Source organism: Drosophila gunungcola, unplaced genomic scaffold (genome assembly GCF_025200985.1).
Source record: "Drosophila gunungcola strain Sukarami unplaced genomic scaffold, Dgunungcola_SK_2 000072F, whole genome shotgun sequence".
In the NCBI taxonomy this organism is placed as follows: Eukaryota; Metazoa; Arthropoda; class Insecta; order Diptera; family Drosophilidae; genus Drosophila; species Drosophila gunungcola.
This window is the reverse complement of record NW_026453235.1, coordinates 221,670-248,992: the sequence shown is the minus strand read 5'-3', so window position 1 is coordinate 248,992 and position 27,323 is coordinate 221,670. Positions and strand designations below refer to the sequence as shown.

General features: G+C 37.1%; 2 protein-coding genes across 2 annotated transcripts; one reads left to right on the top strand and one right to left on the bottom strand.

Moving 5' to 3' along the window:
* Positions 1-13,519: 13,519 nt before the first annotated feature.
* LOC128264515 (ovalbumin-related protein X-like) lies at positions 13,520-15,140 on the bottom strand. Its single transcript, XM_053000030.1, is given in 3 exon segments — positions 13,520-14,140; positions 14,199-14,967; positions 14,970-15,140. Coding segments are annotated over 3 exon segments (1,071 nt in total). The 3' UTR covers positions 13,520-14,009.
* A 6,918-nt stretch (positions 15,141-22,058) lies between these two features.
* LOC128264528 (uncharacterized) lies at positions 22,059-22,821 on the top strand. Its single transcript, XM_053000049.1, has one exon. It carries the CDS (start codon positions 22,152-22,154, stop codon positions 22,524-22,526), a length of 375 nt encoding a protein of 124 aa, XP_052856009.1. The 5' UTR covers positions 22,059-22,151; the 3' UTR covers positions 22,527-22,821.
* The last annotated feature ends 4,502 nt before the right edge of the window (positions 22,822-27,323 follow it).

Sequence of the window (27,323 nt, the reverse complement as noted above, 5' to 3'; positions counted from 1 at the left end):
TCTGGATCTGGATCTGGATATGGGTGTGGATATGGATATGGATCAGGGATCAGGGATCAGGGTTCCGGGGCGGCGGCTGCACTTTCGGCGGAAGGGGTCCGGCGAGAATCCCGTTTCGGGCTAAGTGAATGAAATATGGAGGCCTAATAAAATTTTTATGAAATAAAAGTGATGACTTTCACTTTCGCCTTTTCTGTCGCCTTTGTTCCCAGTCGAGAAAGTGCCCCAGCAATATGATTTCTCCCCTCGACGTGTATAAGTGTGTGCGTGTGTGGGTGTGTGCGGGTGTTCGGGTGTGAAAGTGTGAGGCTGTGTTTGTAGATGGGCGGAATACTTGTTGCTTTAACCAGCTTGGCAGCGACCTTCGCGTAATTCACGGCAACAAAAGACGTGCAATCAAATGCCAAAAAGAATATTTGTTATTTACATAACACACTCGACTCCACCGACAGACTATTTGAGCTGAGGGACGGAATGCCCTTTCCAACTGTGAAACCTTCACATTTCGATAGAGAGCCATTGATGACTGTCCTGATGGGTAACAATTTGCAGACATTATGGAGAAGGAGTCTTTTTGGCTCAACAAAAACCTAAAAATACAAAGCGAGTAAAAGTACCCGCTTTTTAATTTCATATTTTGACAATTATCTCACACTTGATCATTCAATTTTTATCTTAGCTTACTTTCTAACTCTACAAACAATAACAAATACCCCAAAGAACTAAAGAACTAAGCCTGAAATTCATAATTCGACCATTGCCATCAAATATTCCGATTGTATTCCGATTGTTTGCAAGCTGTATGCTATAGTCGGCTGATCTTAATGAGTTTTAAATCGTTATTCCGAAATATTAAATAAATATTTATATAAAGTCAGCACAAAAATATTCTACTTTTTTTCCCGGACTTTTTAGTTTATTTATCCCTCGTCTATCTTTTCGCGAATCGTGCTAACGATACAAGAATATTAATTTAAACATTACCCAACTAGTGGATGGAAAATCTCTGCGCGTCTACCCCTTTTTTGTATGTATAAATCTATTAGAATAAATCAATTCATTTTTGATGATTGAAATATCTGTAGCTGGCGAAGAACATTAAACAAAATGCAAATTAACGAAAGTAAATTGTTTTTATCTTTAAAAACAAAAATCTATATATTTTTATCTCCAACCAATCTAAAGATATTGAAAATAGAGTAAGTGACACTTTAAAAAAAAATTTGTAAAATGGTATTTAAGAACATTTAAAAAGCGATACAACGGTTTCAAATGTAAATTTTATTCTCGTCAAGTGCCCTGCCCTCAAAACTTGTAAGTTTCAAAAATGCTGCGGTGCGGATTGTAAGAGCACAACTTTAGTTTATTTTTAAAATAGTGTTATCACCCATTTCTGTGCGGTTTTCAAACCACCTAAACATTGTTGGCAGAACTTTGCGTGATTTGGATGAAATTGGAATTCGATAAAGTTTTCGAAACCTGAAAGTGGGTGAGTAACAGGATAACATAAAAACCGAGTTGAATGGCAAAACATAGTCGCACACACCAACACACACACCAACACACTCGCTGCATAAACAACAATTTCCCCCTGCCATTAAATACGCTTTAATTTTTGTTTGGCTTTTTGCGCTCTCGCTTTTGTGCTGCTTTTATTTGCACCCAAGTTGCATGTTGCTGTTGTGCCGCCGATGTTGTTGCTAGTGCTGCCCCATTTTGGTATGCAATAAATTGCGCCACTTGAGCAAAGTTAATAAAGTTACAAATTGTTTAAATATTTATTTACAGTTTTTTGGCTTGGCCAACAATTTGTGCAACGCTATTTTCAGTTCATTGTAGTTTGCCGCAGTTGTTGCTGCTGTTATTGCTGCTGTTGTTGCTGTTGTCGATGTTGCTTACGTGACATTGCCAACAAGCCGCAGTGCGCGGATCGTTAGGGGAAAAGTGAAAAGTGAAAGCCACAAAACTGGCAAGGGCTCAGTCCACAAGGCACGGGAAATACCCTAATATGCGAATTTATACAAATGGCCGAATGTCCCTCAGTTGATCTGTTTTAAAATCCAGTTCAATTTGGGGTAAGTACGTTTAAAACCTATAATAATCAATGACTTATGAGCTGCAAAAGGAACATATGTATCAAAATGTCGGTGCGGAGTTCATTATAAAATACAGATCAAGCAAAATATATAGAGGTCAAACAATTAGAAATTTATTAGAACATTTTTGATTCAAGCTTGCATGGTAGAGTTTTTAAAGTTTTAAAATCTCTATACTTACCAAAAGTTTTCCAACAAAAGAGAAATTCAACTCACAATGGGAGCAGTCAGCATTCAACATTCAAGAGATTGTTCAATCTAATTCCAATACACCTAGCTAGGCTCGATTCATTAATAAAACCTTTTGGTAAGGCAGCATTGGTATCCCCAAACTAAATTTCAACTTTAGTTCGAAAAAATCAATTTTTTCGAGAGATCAAAAAATATACTGTGTGACAGGCAAGAGACCGTAGCTGAGTTGTAACTATAGCCAGATGGCTGCCATGCATCTTGCATCGATGGTGAACAACAAAACGCTGTTGCCATTGTGGATGCCCTTGCTTGAGCGAAACTTGAAATGCGTAAACAATTTTCTTTGGCAAGTGCATGCTGCTTTACACCAACAATAGTTGCCATGAGGACTGGAATTTTTCGCACACATTCCCGTCCCTTCGTTGAAACACTGCTCAAATGAAGTTCGAGGTGTATCTACTCTCGGCATGATGAAAGAGCTGGATGAGCTGGATGAGATGGAAGAGGACTGGTCGCCGGAGGACATACATAATTAGCCAGAAACATCATTTCCATGTGGTCAGAGATTTTAAGTAAGTCTTTTCCATGTCCATGTCCAACATCAAAGCAGGCCACAAAAATATATCTGCTAGTTTATGCCTGTGCACAGAACAAGGCCATTCAATCCCTTTCTAAATGGAGGTAGGTTCATAAATACCCGCATCTATTACATTTGAATTTTACAGAAAAAATCCATTTTAAGGTAAATGCACTTGTATCCGAATTTTGCAAGTCAATAATCATAATTTGATTTAATTAAACAAATTCTTTCCAGCTTAACTGGTTGATACCAAATTACTAGCTTACTCACCTTGTTTTAATTTTGAACACATATGTAGTGTGTCTCATATTACAAAAAACCAAAGACTATAAATAACCCAGGTACACGCGAAAAAATTGCTCGATTCATTTGCACTTTTCCATGGTTGTCCGGAGAGAAATCCCTTAAAAAATTATTTTCTATGACCCAAAGGTTTTGAGGCAGAGATAGGAATGAGAAAAACCGATATTTGGCCGCACCTAAAATTATATATATGATATTTTACTGACACTTTATACACTCTCAATACACCATCAAATTATAAATAATTGTCCATGTCTTTTGAAAATGATGTACATTTTGAAATTGTGAATTGTTTTCACGGTTTCGCCTATCTTTATCCGACTCTAAAAAAAACATCTAGAAAGGAAACCATTTTAATTTTTCAGGAATTATACTAATTTTGTTTTTTTTTTAATTCTTATAGCAGCTAAAGCTAACTTTTTTTAACCTTTATTATAATTAAGTCAAAGGTTTTGCAACCCAGTGAGGTCATTTCCGTTTCTATTAAACACATATATTTTTGACCAGCATCACTAGCCATGTCAGTCTCTCTTTTTTTTACGCAAAATAGTCTGAGTTTTAAAACTCTCCCAAAAGTTTTCTATTAATTGCAGTTTACATACTGCTCATATACAATCGGGGGGAAAAAATACCAAAATAAGGTTGTTGTTATTTAATTTGTACGAATAAGCTCCGAGGTATAATCGTCGTTTACTATATCAGTTTTACGGGCTTAATTCTTTAAAAAATGTACAACGACAACGAGAAACAATAAAAACATTCATAAAAAAATTGAAAGACTTCATTGTTTTTATAAAATATTTTAGTATTATATTTTTATAGCTGAAAGGGTATCTATGTACACTTTAACGTGCCAAAGTTTGCTTCCTTACTTGTTGTAAATAATAATTTCTTAAATAGTTATTTTTGAGTTATTATTATGGATACATTTTCTTTTTTTTCAAAATAAAAATTTTTATAAAAATTACAGCGTGTGTGCTGATTATTGACGATTTGTCAGAATAACATTTTTTATGTATTTAAAATCGAACTAAAAAAGGTAAAAAGTAAAATGTATAAAAATATAAACAAAGAAGCTGGAGACTCAAAACTATTAATTATTATTAATTAAAAAAGATCAATAAGATTAAGATTAAGTTAAGGGTTGTTGATTAATCATTATTCTTAAAGAATGTTATAAAAAGTAGTAATCTGAATTTAAGGGATGTGCTTCTAAATTTGCATATTTGAGACCTGTCAAATTTAAATATGTCTTTAATCGCCAAATCCATACGCCCAGTATTGATCCATTCTCGTAAATGGAAATTCGCTTTTCGAAGTTGCTGACAGCAATGTGAGTTAGTGGCTGCCATAGCTACAATTTAGTCTCAGACTCAGACTGGTGGGAATTTTCGGATTGCTGTTCATGAATGCATTTTAAGTGTTTCCAACTCGACATTTAAAGTGGCAAGTGCAAGGAAGCTTCTCCGTTTTCGCCATATATAGGACACAGTTCTTTAGAAAGATGAAAAATCGTATGAAGCAGTGGGAGTCAATTCCGCTTGGCCACATCTGGCTCCAGCAGCTGATTTACAAAGGCAAAACTAATATGATGTAGACACAAGCATACACTCAGGAAATCAATATGAAAGCAAACATTTTTTGTTGCCTTAAGTAGAATTTTCATAATAAACATGAGATAAGCTTAAGAGAAAAAATCTCCAAGTAAATCAGAAATCAAATAATTTTTATTTAGCCTTCACGCATATAAAATGAGGAGTTATTTAAAGGTCAGCAACAAAAAGGCCAACGCAGAAGTATTGAAAGAGTTTGCGGCTACAGGTGCGGTCAAAATAATAGTAGTTCTTTAGCTTATGGAAATATCAATCAAAAATAGTTAATAAACTTTTTTTGAAAATTATTTTATATTTTCGTATATAAACTTTAAACTAAAGAAATCTACAATTATCACAAGTATACAATTTTTACATTTTCTTAAAGAGATTGATAAAATAAATGGTATTTTAATTTGTAATTTGAAAAACCGGTGAGACATTTAAAACATTTTCAAAGTCCAGATAAACGACGATTTATGGTAATTTCCTTAAATTGTTAAAAAATCAATTACTAATGTAATTTAATTAAAAAACTAAAATGATAAGTCTGATTTTGTTTATTGATTGTTAAGAATTATAATAAATTAAAAGAAAAGTTTTCCTATGCCTTAAAGATATGGTTTTAAGCATTTTACAGTGTCCCACTACTATTACTTTGACCGCAGTTGTATATCTTCATTCAACTAGTCGTTCTTTTCTGTCCTTCAATACATTACTATATAAATTAATGTCACACTTTAAGATGGTATAAGTAGCCTAGTTCCAGTTAATTGTACGCAAACTAAAAATTGAAGCACTTTTAAACTTATCAACATAAGTTATGTGGCTCACCTTAAGCCGTCTATAAAGTGAGCTACATTTTCAGGCGCTTTCAGCGTTTTAGGAGGTTAAGAGGGTGCAGTGTACTCTCCGGCTCAAACACGCGCAACGCTTCATAAATCTCGGTATTAAAATTGAAGGTCCTGGAGTGGGGGAAAACGAGTCCTGGAGGCGAGAACAAGAGTGACCATTTCATGCATACACACTCGCCCGTACATCGTACATACTAAAGGCTCATGTGCGAGGGACATTTTGAAGGGGGGCGGCTGCGGGTGCGGGGGATTGTTTGCCCGCTGTGAGATATGGGATGTGCAACGATATTTTACAATATAATTATGTCAACTACAGAGCATGACGACAAAATCTCCGACGAGCTCTCAACTTCAACAATAATTTATGTGTGAGTCTGCCCGGTTCGCTACCACGCCCCCTTTTGGTCCCTGATCCTGGGCGAAAAAGGCTGTGGAAAGGGGAAAGAGGAAACGGGGGCTTGAAACGGACGAAACGGACGGCTTTGAAGCCACTGGCGCCAGCATATGAAATGATGTCACCCGCCGGGATTACAAGCGGGCTTTGAGATTTCACTACCAACTGAAGCTTCGACTGCACGGCCATCCATTCTCTGTCTCGCTTCCTGCTCCCTTTCTCTCCCCATCTCGCTCCAACTCACTGGCATCCGAATTTTGCACACTTTGCACTTTTGATTTGCCTTTGGCTTTCCACCGCATTCCGGCTGGCAATGATATTGATTCAGCTTGATGGCTATACAAGCAATAAACAAAAGGTAATGCCATACTTTACCATTGCCTGAGCGTCTACTTCATCAAATTAATAATAAATCGGCGACAGAAATCGAATCGAAGCCGCGCATGTGAAAGTAAAATCGAAGGATAATAAAATGTTTTCCGAATCGGCGTTCAAGGGCATATCCGTTGCATTATTATAAATAAATATCAATCAGATTGTGTTTCCATACATGTATCTTTAAGACATATAGTCCGGTGGACTCCATATTCATATATGTACCCTTGGTAGCTGAAAAAAAAATTGAAGAGTCTTATCAACATCTTTATTACATAAAATAAAATGTATTTTTGAAAATAGTTCCCTTCGTCCTTCCTAATGTCCCAATTTTTCATATCGTTGAGTAACTGATAAAAAAAACCAAATTGTAAAAACAAATATCTGTTTATTGAAGTTAAAATTTTATATTTAAATTAAATGCCTGATTTATAATAATAATAAACACTTTAAATAATGATAAAAATATTATATTTTAAACAGTTCCCATTAGATAGAAATACATTTTATTTAATCAAAATATTCAAACCAATTCCGAATAAAAGTCAAATGAAAAATTTAAAAATATTTTAATATTTTCATATTTAAAATAACAAAAAAACGGAATGGATAAAAATCAAAGGGATAATATTTAAATTGTGTTTGAGATATTTTGATTTACTGGGTTTTTTTTTTTACCAGTATAATAGTTTTACAAATACACTCGATTTCCCTCGCTTTCGCGCTCTGTGTCTGCTAATTTCCCAGCTCAGCAGCAATGAAAATTTTAATTACTTTGCCACTTTTGGCGGCTGACTTTGCGGTTAGCTGTTTAATATTCGCACACGAATCAAAGCTCATTTGTCTAAGGCCACCGAAGCAATCACTCACACTCAGGCACACCGCCCCCTCACACCGACGCACACCGACGCACACTTACGCACACAAGCGCACACAGTAACCGCAAGTGCCGCAGAGTATGCTACACTTATTTGCAATAACTCTTTGCGGAACTGAAATGGGCGGCTGAGAGAACTCACAGCGCAGTCCATCATCGCATTCCTCATACGCCGCATGTGACCAAATATTTGGCCGCTCATGCACACATCCCCACCAGCAGGATCACAAACAAACGTCCTGTTTCGAAAAGATACCGATACCGATACCGATGCCGGTACTTTAATGCCGCCTGCGGAGCACATCAAATTAGCGCCCTCCATCCAGCCAACAAACAATTTGTTGGTCCAACGCTCACTTTTTCGGTGCAGATCTGAACGGCTCCATCTGGTCTTGGCCAGCTGCAGTTAACCCACGAAGCCAGCCCAAGAGCATACGACACTCAGCCGGAAGGCAAACAAATACAAATCCTATTTGAATTGTTGCCAACTATTCCGCCTGCGAGCACACTGAGGGAAATAGCCCATGATGCGTTTTGAAAATCTTTTTAAGCTTATAATTGCATTCAATGGCTATTATTTTATAAGAATAAAACACTGCAGTCGAATGATTAGTATTTAATGTTGAGATGAATATGGTATTTTAATTTTCTGGCAAGAAATACTTGTTGGTCTAAAAATCTAAAATATAAAATTAAAAGTCAACAAAACGAGAACATGCTCACAATGAAAGACTGGAGTCGAATAATAATATTTAATGTTAAGGCTTAACTGGCTAGAAATACTAATTTGTTTGCACTAAAATATTAAATAAAAAGGCAATATACGATAAGGTATTATTTTTGTAAAACTGCAATCTAATTCATTATTAAAAGGAACCATTTTGTACTGTGTTTCAAATATAATGTACTTACACCGATCACATACGATGTAAAAGTACTGCACCGATGCTTATTGACTAAAAATGTATAAACTTATATAAAAAAATATTTTAACAGCAAAACAAGAATGTTTTATTCATTCTCAGCACGGAAGACTACAGTCCAATTATTAATATTTAATATGGAGAAGAATAAAATTTTTAGCTATAAAAATAAAAAATAAAATAATAAAAGAAAGTATTTAATGTCTTTAACATGCTCAAAACGAAAGACAGTCGAATTGTTAATCTTTAGTGTTAAGTAGAATAAAATATTAATATTTAATATTTATTGTTGGCCGTAAAATCTTAAATATAAACTAAAACTCTAAATACGATGGGGTATTATTCTCGTAAAACTGCAATCAAATTCATTTCGAAAAGGAACCATTTTGTAGTGTGTTTCAAATGTAATGTGCTCACACCGATCAGATACAATGTAAGAGTGGTACACCGATGCTTTCCATCAGTAATCGATTTCCGACTATGTTCTAGTGCATTTCCCTCGGACGCGGACCCCAGCGGGGACCATTGTGCCTGCCTGCGATGTGACTTTATTCCAAGGCGAAAGCAGAAGCGCACAGTCGAATGCTGCTGGGCTGGGGCTAGGTAAATATTAATCTAGCCAAGATAGCGAGTCTCTCTGGTTCGCGTCGCCGGCAGGAGTAAGCCAAATCAATTGCAATTACAACAAACAAACACTCAGTGGGGGAGGGTAAGGGGGTGGTTAAAGGGCGGTGCAGTTGGCATGCAAATCGAAATCGAAATGAGAATCACGTTCCAGCGCTGTGCAATGTCTCCTACATTTTGTAATTCCGCTTCCGACTCTGGGCCCCCTTTAACCCTCCAAACTTATGTTTCTCAGCGGAGTTGAGTTGGAGTTTGTTTGCAATCGATTGCTTTGCTAAACATGTGCAATGAAAAATGCGTGCATAAAATGAATGCCGCCCGCGGAGGACAAGTGCATGTCACAGGGGCAATGGAAGTTGTAGTGGTAGTGGTAGTGGTAGTGGTAGTGGAAATGGAAATGGCTGAGCCAACGAAAATAACATCTACTGAAAATCTAATAAATTGCCACTCGACTGGGGCATGCGATGGCGGCGGGAATTCATAAATTTGATTTGTCTCCTTCAATTTGGCGACCCCGTCTCAGTGGCGAATGCTTTGGCAATGTGCAGAGTCAACAAAACATAATCTATCCCTCTTCGCTGCACCCACCAAATTTAAATATCTGTAACTGCCGATTACTCACTGGGAAAAGGGTAAACAGAAACCCAAATTTATTTTCTGATGATTAATTAAATAATATTTCTGGGCAAATCATAGGTTTTATTTAACAATTTCTTTAACTATTGGAGCATGTCTCATTCGATAGATAGATGGATATTCTAGAACTTCAAATGATTAAGCTACAATATTTGGTACAACGACATCCTGAATCCATTCAAAGGAAATGCAATATTGTTACTTGATGTATGTGGTTATTTAGGTTTAAAACAAGCACATTATTTAATCATCAACTGAATGCTACACCTGCATTTGTTAAGCTTTTGGCTTAAGTAAGGACAAAGACTCATTTTTTCTTAGCTCCTTGAAACGACAACAAGACATCAGTTTTTCAACATGGCTTATCACATCAGCAGGCATAAATAATAATTGACTGTTTAAAGTCGCAACAAGGCGGGAATAGAAGACCACGTAAACCGAGTTTCAGGCAGCATTCATAATGCACATGTCAGAGATAAACCAAAGCCGAAGACAAATGCCAGTTTATAAATTGTCAAGCAGTCGGAAAAAAAACGAAATGAAAACGAAATGCCATTTATTCTCGTTTTCCCCTTACATATCTTGTCTTGTTTTTTTGTTCCGCCACGGGCAGCCTCTGCATTGTTGTTTGAATAGTTTGGATTAAACAAGTTCTTAATTTTTAAACACTGAGTTAAAACAAAACTGCTTTGGTAATTTAATGAAAAAGAATATATATTTAAATTAAAATGACCTAAAAAATAAGCTGTATTCATAGAACAATTATTTCTTGATGGCATAGATTGGTTATATCTATGAAACAGAGAATATTAGTTTGTAACCACAAGACAATGGTCAGTGCAATACGAAATATTAGATATAAAGACGTTATTGATCGAAGTGAAAATCTCGAGGTCACAACTTTTTTGATGGCTTTCACATTTTCTTGAGGAAGGCGTTGTAGTTATCATAACTTTGGGTTATGTTATTATATTCAAAGTGCTCTAACGTAGATGGAAGTAAGAAATTGCGCAATTTTGTAATCAAAAATATTATTAGTCGAAACTATCGATAATCGAAAAATTAAGCACACACCGATAGTTTCGGCCCACCATCGATAATTGCTTCGGAAAAAAAATTATTTTCTCAGAATGTTTTTGATGTACTTTAAGAAGAATTTATTTATTTATTTTATATATTCTAAGGCGGAAAAACGTTTGTAACCATCGATAGTTTCGGCTATGTTTTTCCAAGGTTAATAGTAACTGTCACAATTAATTGTAATCGATTTCAGATCGAACTGTATGAATAATACATAATTGGGAATATAATAAGCTCCTCTTGTTCACCGAGTGCCGTTGTAGAGCTGGTCGAGTATAAATACAAATATCTGTTCGAGTGCACACATCCACTGGCCAGAACAGAGCACACTGATTCCGAATAGGGCCTAAGCAAATATGCAGGAGCCGTGATACCAGGTGATGGGTGCGGAGCGTCGGGAGTGTCGGGAGTCACGGAGTCATGGCGCATCATGAATTGCCTTTATTTGTCTTCATTACACTGTCCCCCCCACTTTTCGCCTGGCTGGATAGTTTCGGGCCAGAAGAAGTCAACGGAAGGGGGGTGTGAGGGGGTTAGGAAATTCAAATACGCTTTCGACTCGAACAACAATCAAAGTTTGGGCCCTCACAGATACATATACAGATACAAATACAGATACAGATACACCCCAATACAGCCACATTGTTTTGCTTGCCTTTCGGTTTTGCTTAGCATTTTTTCGATGTCGCAGCACAGCTCTTCCGCTATTTTGACTGCTGAGATTAGGGGCATGGCGGGGGGTTTGTTCGGCAAGTTTTTTGCGGCTTTGCCTTGATAATCCCACGTCCTTTGCAGGACATCAAGGGCATTAGCATGTGATATGTGAAGCAACATCTCGGATTTTTTTTTAGATTCAAATCTGTATATAAATGGGTTTCGCAAGGCCAAAGCTCACATAGTCGGGCCCAACTTTATGGAACTTGGCCAAAGATTCGGCCCGAACTCTTTGCCAGTGTCAATTTCATTCGCATCCCCCTCTGATCCTGCAAGTTGAAGTTTCCTAATTAGCAGGCAAAGTGGAATCAAAGGAGTTACGGCACCGGGCCCGGGTCATTTGCGGTGATTCAGCTGCGGCCGTCTAATCAAAAATTCTAAAATATTCCCCTTATCCGCTCCAAGGACTTGGCCTATGCATAAACTGTTGCTTTTGCATCGACAGCGGCAGCCGTAAAAAGAAAAGCCATTCGGAATTTATGCTTCGCCGCCCATTTGTCGTCAGCATAAGCGGGATCAGCTGAAGAGCTCAAGTGCCCGACGGACTTAGTGGGTGTAATGAATCCAGGGCCCCCATTCCGGCCACGTCCAAAGCCAACATCCTGGACATCCTGGACGTCCTTGACATCCCGAGAAGAGCGCAAATGTAGCCCAATTCCTTTTACGCCGCGCACCTTTCGCGGTAAGTTAAGTTACAATTTTATTATTTCATTTGCCCCACAACTTTGACAGACTGCAAGTACCATTTTCCGTACCATAATATATCTACAACTTTGTATACGCGATGTCAATTTCATTAAATGGAGTAAAAAGTGTGTGCATAAACGCTATTTTATGTATTGACTATGAATTCAGATCAATATAAGGTGGCAACGCCCGACGTTAGAGTAAACAATTGAAAGCAGATTCTTCTTGACCCTTAAAGGGTCATTTATTGTTTTTTCTTAACTCAGCTTTATTACTAATTAGTTATCCTGTTCGGTTTGGCGTTTGTAAATGTTCAAACAAACAGCTTAAATAATAATACTAGCAGAGGTGCCAGACATGTAAGTTAAGTTGGTACTTAATTTAACACGTCTGGTACCGCTGCTTATATTATTTCATGAATTCGTCTGTACCGCATAAACAGGGGCAAATTTTGATTTCATGTAATTAAGAATTCATGTTGTTCATACTTACATCTCGCGCCCTATTTAACATTAGTTTTATTGTGCTTTGGAAAAACTAACTGCAGAATCTGCTTGTATTTTTATACCCTTACAGAGGTTACAGAGGACTCTCAGTTTTAAAGCTATCTGCATGAAACTTTCCCAAAAGTTGTCTTTCTATTGCAGGTAGTATATAAGTCGGAACGAGCCGGATCGGACGACAATAGCATATAGCTCCCATATGAACAATCGAAAAAATAAATTTAAAAAAATTATAACTTTGCTGTTTTTTAATTTTTTGTTAGTTCTTCGACATATAGTAATGGTTAAATATTTTAGGATTACGGTTTAAATTTCATCAAAATCAAACGACTATATCTTATAGCTCCCATAGAAAAAATAATAAAAATATACAAAATAACTGTCTAATAATTGAGCTGCAAATCATCATTGCTTCAATGTTTTCAAACATATACGCAAGTAAATCATAATTTTAATGTTTTCAAAAATATTTAATTCTTGCAATAGCTGCAAGGGTATATGAACTTCGGCTTGCCGAAGTTTGCTTTCTTTCTTGTGTGAACTGATTTTAATATCTAAAAACGTTATTAAAATCTAAATCATATTTCATTTAATAACTTGATTTTAAGTCAAATTCGAACTATTTTTGTTTTAATCTAATGTTTTTCACGTTAATTTAAATGTTATTATATACAAGCTTGTAATTTAAAATTCATTGTATGTAATATTGTGTTTTAATATTTTATTTAAATATAAATGCTACATATCATTAAAACACCTACAGACATACGGACGAACTACAAAGCGGACACTGACAATTGTCAAATGTAAATTGTTTTCTGATTTTTAAGAATATTAAAATCGTTGTTATTATTTTATAGTTGTCCTAAAGACGGTTGCCAAAGAGCATCCGAAATATATTGACAAATAACCAAAATTAAAAAAATTGTGTTTTTTTTTCAACATCCAGACCTCGAGCCGGCTAACAATTAATATAAATAAAATAAATAAAATAAATTTTAAATTTATGCGTCGAATGAAACCTTACTTTCTAGAATTCGAGGCTCCATACTAAAGTTATTCAATAAATCCTTTATTTTTTTGGTATATCACAAAACGAAAATTTTATTGCCTCTGTCGTATTTACAAAATTTTAAGGACTTGTCTAAGAATCCTGGGATAATTTTTCTTGTGTTGGGCAGTTCGTTACAAAAGAGTTTGCTGTACGACTTTTTGAACAACAAGCTTGTGTAGCGGGAAATCGCTAAAAATAGCTAAACTTTACACGGCTATAACTTTTATGCTAGTAGATACGTGATATTTGTATTTAAAAAGATATTTTCAAATGCTTATTACGCTGCATTAACATAATTATTGTAAACAAAATAGTTACAACATTATTTATTTTTTTAAAATTTAGTCATTATTTTTTTGCAAATAAATAAAAAACTATTCTAATGATTTTATTTCTATTTTGTGCTTTTATAGCCCTTGAGATTCGTCAACTTTTAATATGCAACACATGTTTAAAAAACGTCAAAATCAAAAGTGATTATTTTAATCGCGAAATTGCGATCGTCACAAGTATATCTTTTTTTCTTTACAGTATCCAAGGGATCTTCACCTGACCCATCAACAGCACTGAGTTGGGAGTGCGGATGGCAAAGACGAATGGCCGATTAGCGACGAACTCCTTCGAATTGGCAGGCAGTGACCGCTCATAAACTGGACCTATAGAATTAATAGCTTTGTAGTAGTTTTTAGGCCCGAAAAGTAACTTAAATCTTACCCGAAAAGTTCGAATCTACTGTTCCCAACTCCGACACATCAATGTAGGCCCTATGCAGGATCTTGTCCACGCGCACCGTCTGTTCGAGCAATTTGGTCACCTTCGAGCTGTCCGTGAACATCTGCCGGAGTCCCAGCATCTTCAATGCATCGGTCATGTCAATATCGGAAAAGGCACTGAACTTGGGCAGGCTCACTGTGACCGACTGGCGGTGCAGGCGGTTGGCGATCCGGTTGAGATCGAACTCCGGCTGGGCCAACTGCTGCTCAAGGTTGGCCAGTCCGTCGAGCTGATTGGCCAGCAGGATCAGCATGCTGGTGGCACTGTCATTGAAGGGCAGTTCCAAGGCGGTGGCGTCCAGTTCGGGCAAATCGGCCAGCCCATAGACTTCGTGGTTGTGCATCATTGCAACATTGATAGTTTTACCGTTGGCGGGGTGGAATTTGGATTTCCGCGTTTTGATCCTCTCGAAATTGTGCTTCCAGAGACCCCTGAATTCCACTTCGTTCACGAGTATCACCTGCATCTCGGAGCTAATGTTGAATCCTTTTGTCCAGAAGGTAACCAGCTTGACATATTCCCTGCCGCTATCCATGTCCACAGACTTCGTGGCGATGTCAAAATAGAATTTGGAGAACTCGTCGTAGCGGGAATTAACTGGACCCAGGTTCCGGTTGTACAATACTCTGGGGCGGGTATATAGCCTGGCACTCTGGAGATGCTCCTTGAACTTGATCAGTCGCTCGAAGTCCAGGGCCACGAAAAAACAGGGTGCTGGTTGAACTCGCCGACCCGCTGCACTTCGCTGAGTGTTTCACCCTCCGATGCCCTGTAGATCAGTGCCAGCATGGCGTGCACGGCGAAGGGTGAAAAGACAACGTTGCCGTTTTTATTTTTCGACTTTATAATTTCCTGGAAGAGCTTGGCGCTGAAGCGGGTCATGTAGGTGTGCGCCAGATATTCTCCGGGCTCTGGCTTCGCAAGGCTTTGGGCAACCTCAAGATGTCCCAGTGCCAAAGGAGGAATGCTGCAAGAAACCGTATTAACTATTTATAGCGAAGGTGGTCTCCCAGCTACCCACCGACATTGCTCGCCATTTGTTCTTATCTCTGGCTTTTTGCTCAAGAGTGAATAAATGAATTAATAATATTCAGTTCTTCCGCTTCGACGACCAGCTCGCTATAGTTGCGCTACGAAACTGAACGTCTCAAAACTTATCATCAGAAGCAGAAGCAGAACAGAGCCAGGCGGCACATATACACAGCTACACACAAAGAAAAGAAACAAAAAACAACTATTTAATTGTTGAGGCTGTCTATAAATTTGCGAAATGGTTAATTCCCCAGATCATAGCAATGTTCTTCGTCTCACCCGACGACATTAGCTCCCAGATGCCCTCGCTACTGCAGAACACGCGGTTATCCAAATTTTACCAAGCCAGCGGCACAAGGACGGTGCCACCAGCAAGCTGATCCTGCTGCCCAATCAGCCGAGCAGCAGTAGGCCCAGCCGGAGTTCGATCTCGACGGGATTGCCAACCGCCTGCGTGGTCAGTCGGTCGCGACTTGGCTTGCCCAAGTTCAGCTTTCGGCTCAAGTGTGACCTGACCGATCCTCTAAAGCAGCTGGGCCTCAACCAGATGTACAAGTAACTCCAAGTTTTAGGTTTCAAGTCCAAGGAGTTCGTCACCAACGACTTTGCCATCCGCACTCCCAACTTAGTGCCCTTCATGGATCTTGTGAAGAAGCCTTTGGACTTTTAGTAAAATGGACATCAATTACCTAACCATGCCCCATTTGAAGCAACTTAGTATTACACGGCGGTGAACGCAACAATTTGTATAAGCCAATTCTTATACCAAAATATCTTAATAAGGATCCGATGTCTTTGAGACATAGTCATGGGTTATTATTTCGGAACTACGGTGTAAATTTGAATAAAATCGATCGAACAAATCATAAAGCTCCCATGCGAACAATCGGAATAACACAAAAACTAAGTTTAAAACACATTTTAACTTTTCTATTTTAGACTTTTTGTTTATTTCTTTTGGCTACAGTAATGGTTTAAAAATTCAGAATCATTTAATTTTTTTTCAAATCGGAAAACGATATGAACGATATAATTTTGGAGCTGAGAATCATCATAGCTTCAATGTTTTAAAACACTTACGCTTATAACTCGAATTTAGATGATTTAAACAATATTTAATTATTGCAAAAGCTACAAAGGTATATAAAAATCAGCTTGCCGAATTTTGATTCTTTTCTTGTTGAACATGGGATATGGTTCTAAAATTAATATCTTTATTGACCCTCTAATTATTGTAGTTGAATGGCCAGCCTTAACACTTTTATATTAAAGACCGTACATCAATTCCCCGATACCCTGATTTATCCCACCTTCTCCATTTAAGGAAATGGAAAGGATGCAAAAGGGCGGTCGATGGCCAAATGTCAATTTACTAAATTTTATGTTTATTTGTCCATTGATTAATGGCCAAGGACACGCACGAGGTTCTCGGTCGCAAGTCTTCAATCATAAGAAGTCGCCCCTTTTTTTCGGTGCTCGCCCTTCGCTTTATTTGCGCATACAATTTATAGGCTGAAACCAGCATATTTGTGTCATTAGCCGCAAATTTTTGACCCATTTGTCATTAGGGCTGACTGCAGACGAGCAGGACCAAGGATTTGCATAAAACAAACGCACACGGCTGCCCTGTGTGTGTGCTGGCCATTGTGCCCTGCCAAAATGTGTGACCGACAAGATTTATCAAGTAATAACAGACATTTCGGACAACCCATAGACCCATTAGTAACACGCTGTTTGACATTGTCTGAAAATATCATTTTAATCGCAGACCACACACAAGGACTACATGTAACCCAGCAGGCCGTTAAGGATGCGGATGCTGATGCGGATGCGGATGTGGATGCGAATGCGGTTGTGCAGAAGGAGGTCGAGGTGAATCTTTCATAGTCATGGTCGGCTGCTTAAAGATGATTCATGGCTTTCATATTTAGAAAATTTTTTACTTATTTTATTTCAGCCAAAGATAATATGATATTTTTTTGGACCGCATTTAAAGTTAACAAAACAAGGTACTTACATTTGAAATTCACAAGACTTTTTCTAGACTAGTAAGGGTGGGATTTTCATTCTAAATACAACGCTTTGAAACGCTCCATACCTTTTACAGTTTTGAAGAATGATCCGATTTCAGCTTAAATTAAAGCTAACTAAAAATTACAAGCAAAATGTAATTTGTTTTTAATTTTTAGCTTAAATCTAAATCTATTTTACTTGTTTACTTTACATTTGTTTTAATAGAAAGGAACAAACCATTTATTGCAAAAATTAATTTATGTTACAAAGCAATATTTCATGAGCAAGAGATTGTTCTCTCTTAAAGTTGATTGATTTTTGCCCTGGATTTTTAACTCTATTAAATAATTTTAATGAAACAGTAATAGGGAATTCAATGGTGCGGCGGGGCATCCGATTTATTTATTTAACTGATCCGTACCTGATTTATAAATCAGAGAAGACTTTAAGTTCTGTAATATTGCATGATAGAAAAAAATAGAATAACAAATGCAATGCTGGCATCCTTTACCAAAAGAACGAGTCAAAAGGAACCAAAATTTTTGCAATTCATTAATAATTGCAGCGCACAAAATATATCAAATACAAATAAATATACAACATTTTCAAAAATTTTCTCATGAAAACCCCTGTGTACGTAGCTAGAATACATCTCCGCAACCGAATAGAACTTTTGTGCTGGCTTATTTCAATGTTAAACCAATTATAGGGTGAAGATTTGTATCAGAAATTGTCATTAAGATGTAAATGTATTCTGTACCTCCCCTGGTACCTCTGGAAGTACATCCAATATATGGACTTTGGCTAGCTACATAGTGGGTATTTAAAGTCACCGATTGAGGGTAAGTACCTGGTGCTTGTGCCCTGATTTTTGCTGCTGTTGGTGGTTAACAAATTGAATTCCAGAACTATTCAAATTAATCTAGCAACTTTGCCGGCTCATCCGTCCGCCACTTGGCGCATTTCCACCATCAGCAGGTGGCTCCGTACTGACCGATTTATGTGCGGCAATGTCTTGGGCTGGAAACTTTCCAGTGCGGGTTACGCCACGGCGAAAGGAAATTAAAAATTACACAAAAAAAGGAGAGTGGCAGCCACGAGGAAATCTTGGGCAACTTTTTGATTTGTCTGCCACAGTCAGCCGACACCACGTTGCAGTTGAGCCCCGATCCCGGTCCACTCATCCAGCGGCCTTCCTTAAGTTTTAATTACACGAAACGTGAGCCAAATTACAAACTGCCAGCACTTTTGATTTGTGTTCTCCGCTCAGAATCAAGCGATTGGGGACCGCTCGTTTCTAATGCGGTCTAAAAAAACGTAGTAAATCCAAATATTTTATACTCACTTCAAATATTTTTTTGCTTTGATATTCTTTTTTATTCTTTAGTTATTTAAAATTTAAAAATATTACAATTTGTAAACATATTTCATTTGAATACTCGAAATTGATGTTAACATTTGCAATTTTAGCTTAAACCATTGTTAGCTTAAATAAAATGCAAATATTCCTTAAATGAACTATTTTTTAAATCGCATACTTTCCACAGTTATTAAATATTTTAATATGTTACCATGCATTTTAATATGCATTGTGTTAAATATTATGATTTAATATTTTATTTATATATTAAATACAAATTTGAAAAGTTTATTTGTCAGATATTTATTTTTACTAGTTCATTTTTTATCAGTGTGAGTACTTGAAAGAAACGATATCAATTATCGGTTCATATTTATTTACTTGGTATCTTAATAAACTCATACTCAAGGTATGGCAAACTACAATATTGAAGACTGACACTAGCCTACACAACAACATGAACAGATTTTCTCAGAAACGCTGTTACCATGCGATTGAATCCTACAAGACTGGAATTCAGAAGAATTCAAATATTACATCAACCTTGATTTGAAGTTTAATTAAACTCAAACACTTATCCCTTGATATAGATGTGGGTATTTTAGTAATATGAATTCATGCTAAAGAGCATGTAATAAAAACGTTTATTCATCGTGCGCCCTTTTTGACTGTCAAGGCTTGTCAAAGTAATGTCATTCGGCAAGCAATTTGCACATGAATCTTTTGTTAATGTCGAACGATTTGGGCGGAGTGAGGAGATCCGGAGTCAGAAACAGATACAGAAACCATATTCTGGAAATCAGGTAGCACATACACATTCTCGTTCCTGATTGTCATTTGATTAGATTACATGGCATTTCTGTATGCCTGTGAGTGTGTGTGTGTGTTTGGGGAAGGGGGATCGACGCACATGTTTCCTATAGAATCTGTTTATGTCTTGGGCTTGGGACCGAATAACAAGATACTCGAGGCTGCTGTGACCCAGCCAAATGGAATCCTAGTCACACATAACCTGACAAAATCGAAGATCTCTTGTGCCTTTCATTATCACCTCAGGATGGCCTTGAACCAAGTTTTGGGGTAAATATTGGAGGGATCGAGTGGATCACAGAGAAAACGAAGTCGAAGACAATAAGGTAGAAAAGTTTATATTAAAATAACATATATATTTATATTTATATATATTTTATGTCTCTTTTGTCTCTTGCTTTTGAGGGTATTATGAATTTGCAGTTGGTAGGCTTGCATTGAGCCGTCCTCATACTGGAGAGACAAATTAATTGCCAACTCATGTAGTTGCTTGACGATGTCATCCCATTTCGAGTGAATCCCACAATGAGTGTGCGTGTGTGCTTAACAACAAGCAAAAGGAAATGGAGAGATTGTATTTGATGCTATATAGGTATAATCGTTGTGTGGCTTCAAGTGAAACCCAATTAGTTGACAAGCGTTTCAATATGGCCTTCACCCAAGCCACTGTGATATATATATATATATATAGATATATATATTCTGATATGATTAATCATTATCATCAGACATTATTTTTTGGGAAATTTGATCATGGAATTAATTGAAGTCCCGCTGAGGGAGTCCAGTGCGTAAGGGATTTTGATTCCATCGAAGAACTTGGGTTTCTACGCTCAAACCAACCACAACAATATCAAGGGAGAAGGCGGAAACTTTTTTAATTAAAAGGAAAAATAAGGAACGAATTGAAACTTTTTCCACTGACAAAATGTTTCTCCCGGCCATCAACAAGTTGAGCACAACAGAAATTGTTTCTTTACCGTATTTTTCCACCTGTTTTCTTCGATTCGCTTAAGCCTCGTAACCACCCAAAAGCCCACCCACTTGGCAGCTACTTCCTTCACTTGTTGTTTTTCTACTTATTGCGCTTCATTTGCAGCAATGAAATTTAAGCGTTTAGAGAAAAGTTTGCCATGTTTTGTTATTCAGTCTAGTGTACTTTATGCGATTTATGCCGCTTCGCAAATTAGCTTATCGATTCTTTTTCACTTTTGCCTGACCTAGGAATGTGATTATAATAATAGCTCGAAAAATACATAACAACTAAGAATTAAATTATCTTTAGGAAGCCGAAATCTATATACTCTTTAATTCCAAACTGCCTTAGAAGCGATTGGTTTGTGTCCCATATCTTTGTCGCATTTTTATCTTGCATATATGAAGCAGAGTATACGGGGTTCGTGTTCCGGAAGTCCAAATGTTGTTTGTTGTTTGTTGTTTGTTTTTATTGACTTTTAGGACGGGTATGGGCAAAAAAGGCTGTCGAAAAGGGGGAAAAGTGTAGAGGAGTTGTCAGCAGCTTGGCAGCTGTTCCCTGTGTATTACATTCGAGCGCTGCAATTATTATTATTATTATTATTGTGTAATATTATCATGATTATTTTTATGGTTTTTTCATTTTAAAACAAATGAGACTCGAATAAGACCTCGTATGTATGCTTGCGGGTGCGCCAAAAATTACCCAAGAAATGGTATTTTTATGTTTCTTTAACTGCTTGTCCGTTGCCCATCAATTTTACCAACTTCTGAGGAGAAAGCGTGCCAGGAAAATGGCAGGCGCAGGGTGAGAAAAGCAAAGAACACCAGACCAGAGAACATAAAAATCAAATTTCCGCATAAATTGTTAACTGAACATTTGTAATTTTGTGTGCCAAAACGCAGGGGAGCTTGGAAATTCTCGTCATTTTACATACAATTTTTCAGAAAACTTTGCAGAAACATTTTTATACCCCTATAGCATATAGCTTTAGGAACAATCGAAAAAATAAACTAAATAAAATTATGGCTGTGCTGTTTTTAAATTTTTGTCGTAGTTCTTCGAAATATAGTAATTGTTTAATATTTCAGAATTACGATTTCAATTTCATAAAGATCGACCGCCTATAGCATATAGCTCCCTAAGAAACATTCGGAAGACAAAAAAATTAAAATAAAAACAATTTAACTTTTAAATTTTTTTGAAAAATTCTTTTGAACATAGTAATGTTTTAAAATTTCAGAACTACGTTTTTAATTTGATTAAAATTGGAAAACGATTTCATTTAGCTTCCATAGGAACAATCTAATAATTGAGCTAAAGATCGTCATAGCTTCAATATATATAAAACGAAATTTAGATATTTTAAAGAATATTTAATTTTGGCAATAGCTGCAAGGGTATACGAACTTCGGCTTGTTTTAAGTAGATATAATTGCATTTGAAAAATATTTGAACACATGCGGTAATCTATGGTCGAAGCATTGAGAAACGGGCGCAATCTGAAGCTCAAACCGAAACCGGGGCTCAATCTCCACTGGGCGTTGTCGGGTAGTGTTTTCAGTTTTCAGTTTCCAGTTTCCAGTTCTCAGTTCTCAGTTCCCAGTTTCAGCGATTAGAACGGGCGAGAGCTGGGCTCTGTGACCTTGGGCTGGAACTGGAACTGGAACTAAAACTGATAAGGCGGCAACGGGTCTAGGGAATGCGAATGGAAATGGTGCTGGGAATGGAAGGTCTCAGTTGTTTGTTTGCCTGCAAGATGTGCGCAATGAAGCTTGCCCTGGCGGTCTGCCTGATCCTCACCACCGTCCTGCTAATCGGCCAAGGACACGCCAATCCGGTCGAGGTGGATGTGCCCGCCCCCGATGCCAATGACCTCGCCACCGACTTCGAGGAGGCCTCCGAGAAGAGCATGCGTGTGGTCTCCATCAAGGTCCGGCACATCCAGACGGATCCGGCTCTGTGCGAGCACACCTCGCCCCACCACCCACACCACCCCCAGTGCCACAGCTACTGCAAGCACCAAGGTCACTGGATTGGACAGTGCAAAAAGAAGACTTGCCAATGCTTCTCGTAGACAAGCTTCGGCTACCATTTTTTTTTTTTAACGCTAAAAAAGCCCTTCAATATTCTCTCAGCACTTTCTGCAAGTTTTCCAAGAAACTCTCATGTGTTTACGTTCCAAATAAAATGTATGTTTATTAAGTAAAATACGTTTTTATTCTTGACAGAGTATATTAAAGTATTTTAAATGACAAACAATAACCTGCATACAAGATTTATATGTATTTAAACAAAACGAGCCAAATCACGTTTAATATATGTTTATTTCGATTTTATAAATAAATGCCTGAAGAATATTATAATTTTGCTTTAACTGACAATAACATTTTTTTGATTGCAAAATCCAGAACGATGTTGAAGCTAAGAAGGTTTGGTTGCATTGTATTTCAAAGGAACTTAATTATTTATATTATTCCAGCTTTAGAGCAAACTCAAAATTGTTAAACATTGAATGTAATTGTTTTTGAGTAATTCTACCGTTGAAAAAGATACTTGGGGACCCTCGGCGGGTTTTTTATTCACCCAAAGTGGAATTTTCTATAGATTTAAGCTTGGCTTATTATCAAATAAAATATTGTTTTTTGGGTTCCCAATCACGAACCAAGTGTCTAATAATGAATCCCCGTTCGGACTCTGAAAACAATTTTCAATTAAATTGGAATCTAAACTTAGGTTCAAGGAGTCAAGGGCCAAAATGAATGTCATTGAAGACAACACCCTCTCCAAATTATTGCCATTAGCTGACATTTTCGCAATTATTGTAGGATTGCGAGTTTCAAGGAGGTAACAAGCCGAGTTTGATTGATGACATTGTGCTGTGCAATAACCTTGCAGAGTTCAACTCGCAGTCCCCTCATCATCACTTTCTTTAGTTAGATGTGACAAGGAAAATGGGTAAATTCTAAATAGATTTCCCATCCGTGTTTGCTCTGGCATTTCTATTTCTCCCCCTTTTCTCCCACATGTTGTAAACTGATTTTAGCTCAATATAATGTGACGTCCCTCGCTTTTGATAAGGGTTCTCTCCGCAGCCGGAGGCTGTCAAATGATAAGCAGCAGACAAGCCCAATAAAAGGGATATGGGCGGAGATACCAAATTGTTGTTATTACAACACTTACCCGGGAAGGAGGGTCCAGAAGGGCATCGGAGATGGCACGCACGAATGCCTTTCCAATTAAAAATTCAAAAGCCTTTTTTCAGCCACTCGCCAAATTGGTGAATTACGTGCCAAACAGAAAGACAGAAGGTTCCCAGCTCAAACGGGAGGCATGATTTATTTAAGGATACATTTATATGCACATGCATTACCAAATATATTGCAAGGGTCTAGCCATATACACTTTAGCTATATTCCCAACACTTACACAGATTTTGTAGCATGTCGAGACTAAAATTTAAGCCAATAGTAACACATCTACTGAAAATACTAAATTAAGTGCTTTGATTGTCATTTATTTATTTTTTATCCTAGCAGAAGGTGGAGGAAACATTTCCTTAAGGAAGTTATCTTTGGCAACTGCCAATTAATACAGTCGTTTAAATTTTAAAATATAAATATTTTTTAAATATATATATATATATATACGTTTTATAATAAAAATTGGGTAGATCCTTTTAGTCTTGTTTCTTCATCGCCTTGGTAAGGTAAACGTCTTTTTCGTGTTCAGTGCATTCATTTTGAAATTATTAGTTAATTATCTCTTTTTTGTGATTTTTATAGTACAAATTTAATTATTCTGAAAACAACAGCCAAATTAAAAATAAACAATATTCACAAAACTGATTATTTTTAAAGTAAACTATTCTGAAAGTACCCAACCCATATCATTATTTGCGAATGTTCATATTATACTTTTCTTGGGCAAACAATTTGTATTGTTGTTACTAAAAAAAATGCTAACAAAAATAAAAATTGAAGAAGACAAACAGCTCCAGCGACTTTATATTTTTATTTTCGCCACAGTATCTGCAATAGGAAGCATCGGATAAAATAAATGTATACTGATACCGCCGAATTATAGTCGTTTTGTACAGTTTCTGATAAACGGATTTTTTTGTTTTATTAAATGCATATGTCATACTGCTGGCATAGGAAAAGTGAGAAAGTATTTTTGACATATATCATATAAATTAAACAAAGTATAACTATATCATGTGGCACACGCTATCTTCAAATCATCGGCGACTTTACGTTGATATGCCAAAAGAGTAATCTACGTATGCGATTCATTTCAGCAATTTCGTTCCACAGACTTTAAATAATTTGCAAAAGTAGTTGAACACAATTTGAATATTGTGCTTTAAGAATATTATGATGCGAGCTCACTGATTATATGCAGGGCCTTATTAGTCAGATTGTTAATCGTGCAGGAGCGGCAGGTAAATCGCTTCCGGAGGATGGGTGGGCTTAACTGGCGCCGAAGGACTCGGGACTCGGGACTCCGAATCCAGGATGCAGGTGCCGGTACTACATCTAGATATTTCCCTTAACTTACATATAAGAATATATACATATTTTCGTGTATATCTTTATAATAATTTGTTTGCCGGCAAAACTCTCCCCGGGGCGCATTTAACTAAAACGCTGCCAAGGACAACATTGATGGAGGAGTTTGGCGGGGGATTCGAAGGATGTGAGGTGGCGAGTAGACCGGCCGAGCTCGCTGCTCGTGGCAATTATAAATTGTTGAAAATAATTTCATTTAATATGTAAAAAGCGACGCCAAATAGAGAAGCGTATTAAGGGTCGGCAGGCAAGGAGGATCCATTTTGGCCGGGCGTCCTGGCTGAAGGAGTGTATGTTTCGAACTACGTGCCTGCTATTAACTTTGACCCCGCTCGCCGGGACTCAAGCCACTTCCTTAGCCCTCGAACTTTCACTTCCTGTGGCCTCCAAAAAAGTTCCCCACTTCGGTGCATATTGTAGACGGAGACGGAGATGTGATGTTAGTGCCTAGAGCAATAGGTAACTTATTAGCCCAGCCAAGTCAGCCTCTGGGCACATTCCATTTGCTTGCAAATTTAATGATTTCGCAAGCTGAAATTTCATTTTCATTCTCGTTTTCGTTTTGCAATTGTTCATTTTACCTGGGTACAGTGAGTGCTATTTCAGTGTGCTGCCATTAGGCGCGGACGGCATGCAGGAAATTAAGTTGGCAACTTACCGAACCCATTCTGGACATGGACATGGACATGGACACGAAACGGAATTGAGTGGCTAAAAGCTCTGCCAGAATTTCTCACAGACTGCACTCAGAAATAGGGCTGTAAATGGGCCTTCACTTTTTGTTGCTAAGCGCACAATAAAGTAATTTTGACAATATGACCACTTTTGCACTATATTAATAAACCAAAAACAATCATTTCTTGCGAACGGAAGATACAATTTTCGTTTAGCATTGGCGAAGACGACGAACATACAATTTTGTAAGTTTTAAAATGGCACTACAGCCAAATATTATGCTTAACGTTTCACAAATTTTAAACGACTAGAATTAATAATTCCCCCAATTACCAAAGACGAAAAAGCGTACATATTCAATTGGTATGACAAAAAAGCGAGCACAAGCTAACCGACACAGAACCTACCTATGTATACTAGATACATTTACTTGGTAAATAATTCTTTTAATGACCTAAGGTGTTATATTTAATATAAATTTAAAAATTTTAAAATTTGATGCAGCAAAAAAACTAACGACTACTTTATATACCTAATTTTGCAGTTACCTTCGTTTTGAGCAAGGTACAAATACCTAGGACCCTTCACTTTTCTGCCAACCGTGCATACATTTACTACAATTGAAAGAAAAACATTTTAAATGAAACTTAAGCAAACAGTTGACCCCTTTCACTGCCTGTTGAGAGCAAGCTATTAGTTTCCATTAAATTGTGCATATTTGGCCCAGTCAAAGAAATATGTGCGAAACATAAATGAGAAATAATTGATTTTTATTTCCATTATAACATTTTTGAGCTTCCGGAAAAGGAATCTTTTTGTAAATATTTCAGGGAGATAAATTTAATGAAAAATTCTAGGTCACTAAGGGGCTTTCCACTAGGATTTCCTTCGCCACTTTTCCGGCTCGTCGCATTCAGTGCCACTCCCTTTCGACCGGAGCGAGCAAGCAGTTGCTCATTTGTTTCGCTCCCTGTCGCGTTGCGCTTGAAACTCATTACTCATACCACACGTTGGCAGCCACGACGCCATGTAAAAAAAATGAGGATTTCGTGTGCGTGTGTCACAAATTTCACTCAGATGCGCTCCATTGGGTCGAAGACACATGCTCTCGCATAAGACTACGAAAACACTTGACTCGTTTTTATAAAATAAAAGTAATGGGTCCTGCAAATTAAATCCCGACCAATTAACTGAAAATCCGTTTAAGCAGTCCACATTAAAACATACTTGGAAAGTTTAAAGAAACAGTAGACTTTTGGAGTTTTTCCATATATTCCTAGGGGACCAAAACCGGATACCCAAAGTCAAAACCAAAGCCTTACTAATTCAACAAAAATTTAATTAATTTAATTTAATTTATGATAACCAAGAGTAAGCAAGCTACTTATAGATTTTGAATTGATGTCTTAGTATTTCTCTTGATAATCATAACTTAGATTATTTCCCATTTTTCTGTTGTAACTTGTTATCCACCGTTAAAAAGGCATCAATAAATATCATAATAAGTAACCTATGACTTTTGTAAATAAAGTTGTTAGCGGAACTGTGCACACCCCAGCTAGTTAAATGGCCATTTAATCGAAGCTAAATGTTAATCATCAATGCTGCGTGGGAGATGGGTGTCTTCC

What these genes read in the sequence shown, in the direction of transcription:
- LOC128264528 (XM_053000049.1), top strand. Translation starts at nt 22,152, where the DNA reads ATGCGAATGGAAATGGTGCTGGGAATGGAAGGTCTCAGTTGTTTGTTT.